Source organism: Geospiza fortis, unplaced genomic scaffold (genome assembly GCF_000277835.1).
Source record: "Geospiza fortis unplaced genomic scaffold, GeoFor_1.0 scaffold16, whole genome shotgun sequence".
NCBI lineage: Eukaryota > Metazoa > Chordata > Aves > Passeriformes > Thraupidae > Geospiza > Geospiza fortis.
This window is the reverse complement of record NW_005054302.1, coordinates 5336849-5345398: the sequence shown is the minus strand read 5'-3', so window position 1 is coordinate 5345398 and position 8550 is coordinate 5336849. Positions and strand designations below refer to the sequence as shown.

Here is an 8550-nt window from a genome sequence, read left to right as displayed (position 1 = left end):
AAACATCTGACAGCAAACAGGCCATGAGCCATCTGTTGCTGTATCTCCCCACCATCTGAAGTCTCAAATAAAATCTCAGATTTTCACTGTGCATTTAGTGAGGATCAGTAATCCCCAGCCCTCTAGTTTTTGCACAAGCGTCTCAGCTGTACTTTTACGCCAAGTAATTTAAAATAATTTTTGAAGTATTCTGTATATATAGGGTAAGTCTATCCTACAGCTGTATTTAGATTCTGCATTGGTTAAGTCAGAATGAAAGTTATGAAAACGTATTATCGGTAAATTTTGACAACCAAATATTTTCATTGCAGAAGAATATCTGTGTTTATAGTCTCAATTCCCAAACCTAAAATTTAACAACCTGGTACACCTGCAATTTTGAACATTAATTTTCAGGGTGATTTGGCTTTTGCTTTGTGTTTGCTTAGCACTGGCTTGGTTTCTTTTTAAATAAAAACCCCCACACATCAGAAGCATTCTTTTCCCTCTTTCTTTCATTTCCTACTCTGGAGTACTAATCACTATCTAAATTTTACATGTATACACACATATACACAAACACACATGTCCACACACACCACCTGACTTTGAGATAACTGTCTCTTTCTCCAAGGAATCACTGCCATTTTTAAGCTATTTGTGAACAGGTCAATCTTGAAAACATATGAAAAATAAACATACATTCTTGTTTTCCCCATTATTGTTACTGAAACCAAGAGAACATTATTTCAGGCTTGTTCCACATCTGATTCCTCTCACTCCTAATGCCACATGGTTTACTTGTCTCAGGATAGTAACTGTGCAGCAAATCATTTCTCCGGGTAAAGATCCAGCATGTTCCATCCTGTCTCTCCTAAGGCAGAACTATACACAATGGGATGCAATGGATGCAATTTTATAGGATCAGAGAATATTAAGCGTTTGGAAGGGACATTAAAGATCATCTAGTCTCAACCCCCTGCCATAGGCAGGACCTCCCACTAGACAAAGTTGCTCAAGACCTTGTCCAACCTGGCCTTAGAACACTGCCAGGACTGGGCCATCCACAACCTCACTGTTCCAGTGCCTCACCACCCTCACAGTAAAAAATTCTTTCTAATATCTAACCCAAATTTTGTCTCTTTCAATTTGCACCCATTACTCCTTGTCCTGTCACTACAGCTCCTAACGAAGAGTCCCTCTCTGGCTTCTCTGTAGGCTGCATTCAGACAAGTAGAATTTGAGATTTAAGCCAAGCTGTTTTATTCAGTTTCTTTTCTAAAAACCAGTGTTAGTTCTTCAAAAAGAATTTTTAAAAATATTATTTATAGTGAGCTAGTTTCCCTAGAATTCTCCCTCAGTCTGGAGTCTAATGAATCTCAGGAATCCAAATTAAATATCAGAACTTCAATACATCAAAATTTGTGTTCAGGCAGGAGGTGTTGGAAACATAATCAACCTTATTATTTATATTCAAGAAGAATAATTAAATAAAAATAGCAGAAGTGCTCAAAGTACATGGAGTTCTTAATATTATGAAATGTATTCAGTAAAAGATGAGTCCCACTTATGCCATAAAACTCACCAAATTAACTTTTCCTTGCACTATAAATCTTCTCCCTCCTGAGATATACAAGCAATGGCCTGGAGTCTGTTACTCTCACAGATGCAACAGGTAGCCTAGAAAACATTTCCTCCTTTGAAGCAGCACCATGTCAGCCACTGTAAAGTGAAATGCTGTGCCTGCCAAAATTCAAGTCTTACTCTACGGATATCTTCTATGCCCAAGAGGCTTCACAGAAGCACTGAATACTCTTCAGTAGAAAAAGACTCATACTAGAGCAAAGGCTGAAGGACTTCCACAGAAAATTCAGTTATTCAAATGAAGATTTTCTGTGATTAAATAATTCATATTTTCCCTGCATATTCTCAAATGCATAACAGAAAAGCCTATAGCTGTTTCTATTTTTCAGAACTCTCTTCTTTTAAATAATCAGTGACACTATACCCTACCATGTTATTCTGATTAAAGTACCACCTTCCAGCTTTCATTCAATTTTGTATTGATTTTTGTCTTTCAAATGCAATTCATCATTATTGAAAACTGTCTCTAGCATTTGCTCAGCAGAAACTACTTTCTGTTTCCTGCATACTAATTATGTTCTATGGAATACAGAAAAAAGCTTAGGGTTGAGAAGCTTTTCTTCTAAGCCATACTTCATTTGGGATTGAAAACACTTTTAAAAGATGCATACTCTTATACTATATTCATCCACCACCATGTTGTTGGACCAGATGTTCATGATAAGTACCTTCCAAAGGATATATTCTATATTCTTCCTCTTCCTCATTTAAATTTGTACATTCCCATTTTTGTAGTAGCAAAACCCGCTGCAAATTATGTGCCCCACAGGAGTTCCACTGTTCCAGACAGAGTTTGTTAAATAAAAATACTGAATAAAAGTATAAATTACATCAGTTGTGACTGGTACTGACAATGGCAGAGGTGACATCCTCATAATCAATGCAACAAAATCTAGGGTTGTGTAGCACTTTCAGAACAGAAACACAAACTGTATTTAAGCGGTAAACTATGAACACATGGAAGTTGTTTTGTAAATGCTGAAGTCTCCACAATTTTCTGCTGTCTCCTTGCATTCAATAGGTATCATTTTCATCACCTATCCCAACTCAGAAACTCTATGGTACAGCAGCCTTCTCTTCACAGAGTTTCACCAGGACTCAAAGTGCAGTTTTGCTTTCTCAAAATGCCCATGACAAATTAGACAATAAGCATCTGAAAATAAGCACAATTTCATTCTATCCCATATGAAATCAAAAGTTTTTTGATTTCCATAGACCCTGAAGGTTGCCTCCTACTCAAAGATAAAATAAGCACAACCTAAATGTGGCTCAAGCATTTAACTACAATACCCATTAAGACCCCAAATTCCATTAACAGATAATTTAACTGTATTCATACTAAAATTCATAGGGTTACATATTTAAGGCAGCCTGTAGTGAACAACAGAGGAGTTCTACCCAAGCTGAGACATAGTGAAGTATACCAGCTGAGAAACACAATGTTTTTAAACTCCAAACAACAGTTTTTGAAAACTGTACTTCACAACCACATTTTTGAGATTGCTTGGGGTAGAATTCTTGTCTAAGTCAAAAAAATTACAAAACTAGTCACTAAGTCTCACTGTAAAAGCTATATTTGCCTCTACTCCCACGGACAAACAAAATAAAATGATACAAAATTAAAATAGGATTTAAGCTAACACTTTATAGTCCCTTCAGTCTGTAGTTTCTTGATCACTTTAAGGCAGAATAAACTAGCACCACTATCAAAAGAATTGATCCTGTCCTCTGTAGAAACCCCAGCGATTCATACACCCCCTTACACTAGTGTAAGTCTTCACTCAGTCACACAGGGAACAGAATTGAGAAATTGATCTGTGTCAAATTAATTAAGAAAAAAAACTTCCTAGGGAGATGCATTCAAAATTGCCTTCACTGCTTCCTGATTTATCTCCCCAGCTCTCCCAACAGAAACTGAAATAAGGTAAAGCCACACTTCAGGACCACCCAGCACGACACTAGCCATGCTGCTCAGCAGAAGCAGAGACAGACCTGCCTGAAACAAAATGCTTCATGCTTGTTACTGGTAATGGAGGCACAGCTATCAAACTGTGGGATCAATAGGATATCTGTTCGGAAAACCATTTCTGTGGCAACTGCCTCAAGTACCTCACTTGGAGTACGCCTGTGTGAAGTGGCTGAGGCTGGCACTTGGGTGGTCTATGCCACAAGAAAGCTGAATCACGCAGAGCCAAACAGCCCTTCACAAAGCAGCTTCCCTTGTGCTATGGGATGGCTTCTGAACATCTGGGCTGCTGACACACAGTGTGACATAGCTGGCCCTTGGTACACAGGAGTACCAAACACATCCTCCTTGTGTCCCACTAGTCAAAACCAATTCAAAGCTGTAAAATCAGTAAAAATAGCCTGGCATCACAAAGACAGGGCTTCGGACAGAGCAACTGTAAGCTCTGATGGACTTCTGACACTCAAACACCACTTAATACAGACTAGAAGAAGCCAGGAAAGAGGCACAGGCAAAGGATATTCATAAATATTTACATCTGGTATTTTTGTAATGACTGTTAGTTGTAAAAATGCTCTAATTAAAAATTAAGATAAAAATCAGAATATGGTTGAAGACCAGATCTAACCAAAATTGTTATCCATAACTCAGTACCTAAGGAATAGGTGTCCACCAACACTTGTGAGGCTCACCCACAACATGCTCTTTAATTCCCAATGTTAAAATCTAAATGGATTTTTTCCTGTGTAATTACACAACTCCAGTCTGCTTTATTTAGGGGTTTTTTTACATATATGAAAAACATGCCAAAGAACTGCACTGCAATGAAGCAGAATCTACCTACACAGAGCTTTTGTAATTTTGAATTGTTGTGAATTCAGGTGTGAGACTTAAATACTATCATCATAAGGTAGTCAGGCAGAGACCACACACAGTAATTCAGTTTAATTTGTCTTCTAAAGACTGGACAAATACTAGTTGGCTTATGAGGTCTCACATGAAGCTTTTTAGGACAAAAAAGTTTAGTGGCTTTTAAAACTCAACTCACTAGCACCTGAGTTTTTACTGTGGAATTGGGGTCAAATTGAACACGAACATTAGTTTTTATCTGAAAGTTTCCTCTCCAACATGAGGACAGAGCTCATAACTTAAGGTATTAGCCCTGTTTTCTTATATCAGTGTTGCTACAGAAGAAGCTTTCTTACATTTCTTAAATACCACCCTTCAAAAGGAATAACATTTGAAGTGCCAGCTTCTTCAGAGACAGCAGTCATGTAACAGCCAGCACATACCAGTTTCATTTTTAATGGAAAATATATATCCTTGCTGAGGAAATATTATGAGTAAAAAAAAACCATTGAATTTGCTAAACTTCCATGGACAAAGTTTTGTTTACCAACAAAAAGTACAATTCAATTTGGACAGTCACTCACCTGAAGTCACACTTTCTAATGTTCCTGAGTACATCTGATGTTCTCTAATTCAGCTGTAACCTGTATCATACATATAACATTAGTGCAAAGAAAAGAAAAAATTTTCCCACTTACCTCTCTGCCAGCCTTTGCTGGAATCTGTCCCTGAGTCTCTCTCAACTTGCGAGCACTGTCAAGTTTTGCTTGAAGTTCTGAAGCTAAATCCTTCAATGAAGGTGATAGTACTCCATTAGTTTAGCTATCTAAAACTCTTAGGATATTTTTATATCAAAATGAACTATTCATTTCATTTTTGTGTGTTTTGATATAGCATTTTAAACTATAATGACACAAAATAGTGAAGAAAATGTCAATATAATTCACACAACTCTTTATAGGATATAACATGAAAAAAATGTTCAGAATAGAGGCATCTGAAGTATAGGAACAAGCACTGCCCATAAAAAGACCAGAAAATGTATTCTTAAGCATTATTAAGTTCTACTAATAAATGCTTTGCATAACTAAGCATAGGTATTACTTTATGTATAGGAAGCTAAATAAGGAAGCTTGAACACACCCTATGCTTTTTTTTTCTTGTACACACACACATACACACCTTTACACACATACATCAGCTCTAAGGGTCTAGGGAAGTATCTCTCCGAAATTTTTGCTATGAAGTTTCACAGCTCTCTACACTCCATGTCCAAATCCTGCACTTCAGATCTTATTTTGAGAATTATAGTGTACAAGAGGTAGAAAATTATAGTGTACAAGACGTAAGAACAGTTTACAGTCCTGTGCAAATTGGTTTTGATGCTCCTGTGCTCCCTTAACCATCTGACTATTAACTAAATAGAAGTATTTCAGAATATCTTGGATTTCAAGGAATTGCCAGCCTATCAGCCTGTAAAGAATAGAACCATTTATACTCTAACCCCTTTGTCAGTTTCACTGACTGGACTCCAGCCATCATGTCCATACTTGCCACCCAAAATTAAGTCATTTGATCAGCACCAGGCAGCAAATCAGTGACAAAAATAGATTCAGAATTCATTTGGCCCACATGGCCAACCTCAAGCTCCAGCCACCAGAACATGCTGTTACATAATCATCTGTTCTGGTGTGTGGGGATGAACTTGCTTAAACAAGCTGCATTTTCAATCTGATTAGAGAAAGACCATGAAAAATATTTAAAATGCCACAAGGCTATTATATATTATATTAGCTATTTTATTATTTTAATTGTTGTTGTTTGGTTTTAGGGTTTTTTTTAACTAGGTTGATTCAGAGTGCATATATAGAAAATTGTATCTATAAAAATAATAATAAATTGTAGTACTGGTTTCTGCCACATGATTTGGGTCAAAACAAAACAAAATGATCCAATATTAAATGAATTACACTGTCTCCACAGAATACATGTATATTTTTCATCAAGTCACTTGCATTCAGTTTCCATCAGTTTGAAAAGAAAAAGACAGATTTTTGCCTGAAGTCTTGTTTAGGCAATGCTACTGAAGCTGAGCAGAATTAGAAAAAAAAGTTTACAAATTTTTGCTGCTTTCCATCAGTCCTTGGAAACCCTTCCCCTCCACAGTACTTTAGCAATTAGTGTATAGATGGCTTATAGACAGCTTATAGATAGTGCATAGATAGTATATGGTAGACACCAGTCCCTCACAACCCTATCATAATTACTTTCATAAACATATTTTTCCTCACTAGTGTATGTTTTTAGTATCTACTAAGAAATCTAGAGATTAACATATGAACACATCTATTTAAATCATTAACACTGTACCTTAGTAGGAAATACATTGCTTCAAGTAACTTTTAATTCACCTTTGAGGATAATAACATTTAAAATGGACATGATTTCTAGATAAGGTATAGCTGTTCAAATGTTTAAAGCTACATACCCACATCTATGTCTAAAGCCTGTGAGAAAAGAATTCATAACATAAAATTCGTTGGAAAAGAAAATATTTGTAAAATGGACACTTTCTCCTAACAAAATTTGAATTATCTGATAGGGGCTTTAACAAGGATCAACACCATGTCCTAATCCAGCAATAATGACAAAACATACTAAAACTTTCCACCAATCAAAGAATCGATAGCTCTTGAGAAATATTTAATTACCACTTGGAGACTTAACATGTTTTGTATATTACTATAAATAAATATTTATTTATTATTCCTTAAAGATGCAGATTTTGGTGCAAATATTATGTCACAAGAGGCAAACTAAACAGGTGCAGTAAAAATTAATCTTAAAAAATCAATACAAAAGCCCACAGTGATAGCATTTGCTTCTAAAAAATATGAAAATAGTTCCTTAAGAGCAGCTATTCAGAGCCAAGCACTTGAAAAACACAGCTTAAAAACTAACAGACTCTGACCTTGTTATAACTGAAGCTTCCAGACAGTACTACTGAAGGGAATTAACTCATTATAGCCATGTTTAATGTACTAAATAAAATACATAAACCTCCAAATTTTGTGTTGCTGAAGAGTGAAATTCTTGTTCCTTCAGGTAGCTGGCTGAAATAAAATGTTTACACATTAAATATGCAGCTGTTTCTCCCAGCTCCACAGACCAACCTCAATCAGGGCAGGACCACAAGGCATTTCACAGCTGTTCTCAGTGCAGAGCTGGCTGCAATGGCATATGCTATTCCTTTCAGTTTTACAATTTCCATATCACAATTAATAAGCCTGCTTATACAGCAGAGCTATGGACCACAAGCACCTACGTGCGACAAAGCTGATGAAATAAGCAGAGCTCCAGACACTGTTTACCTTATAACAAATACAGGGAGCTTTGTAGTTTTCACCGGCTCCATTTTTTATAAAAAGATAATAAATACTATAAAAAGGGCAGAGAACAACTGGCTTAGATACGCTGCTTATCCTAGAAAGCCCAGGGTCCTGAATCCTCTATTTGAGTCTGCGAACTACTGCATTTAAAACAGAAATTACTGCAAAAGCAGTATCTTCAAATCCTACCAAATTTTGCAAGTCTTTATTTGCTTGAATCAATACCCTTTTAAAAAACACACCCAAACAATTAAATCTCTGTGAGCTTTGAAAAAAACTGCATTAAATCATGACAGCTTTTCAGAGCCATTACCGTGTCTCCCATGAGTTCTGCTTTCACAATCCTAGCTCCCAGTCTGTTCATCTCCTCTTCACTAAGGACCTGGGGCAGCACATCCTTTGATGATCTGTAAAACAGCAGCTGCACTAAAGCCACAGAAAAACAGTGCAGTATTCACCTGTGTAATTCAGTATGATAAACCTACTGTACTTGTACATATGTGTCTACTGGCAAAATAATTGAAAACAATGTATTATAAAAATGTATTTACAGACTTAAGTTGCTCTGAAACCAAAGACCTAGAATCAAATTTTTATGAGGTTTGTTTCCTTTAACTTTTGGGAACAACTCAAATGAAAAGCACTATCTGTGAACATTCTCCCAGCATGAAAAAACAGTCAATAGTCAGTAGCAGGTATAAGCAGGAAAAAAAAAAGGGAAAG

The 8550-nt window shown here is 36.3% G+C and overlaps 1 protein-coding gene across 1 annotated transcript in view; it reads right to left on the bottom strand.

Annotated features, from left to right (window-relative positions):
* The window catches only part of CWF19L2 (CWF19 like cell cycle control factor 2), a 48896-nt gene that overhangs the window by 29293 nt on the left and 11053 nt on the right, over nucleotides 1–8550 (bottom strand). Inside the window, exons 8-9 of the mRNA XM_014311790.2 lie at nucleotides 8141–8234; nucleotides 5137–5226 (exon numbers count right to left, since the gene is read on the bottom strand). Coding sequence (XP_014167265.1) covers nucleotides 5137–5226; nucleotides 8141–8234 — 184 coding nt within the window. The remainder of the gene's footprint in view (nucleotides 1–5136; nucleotides 5227–8140; nucleotides 8235–8550) is intronic.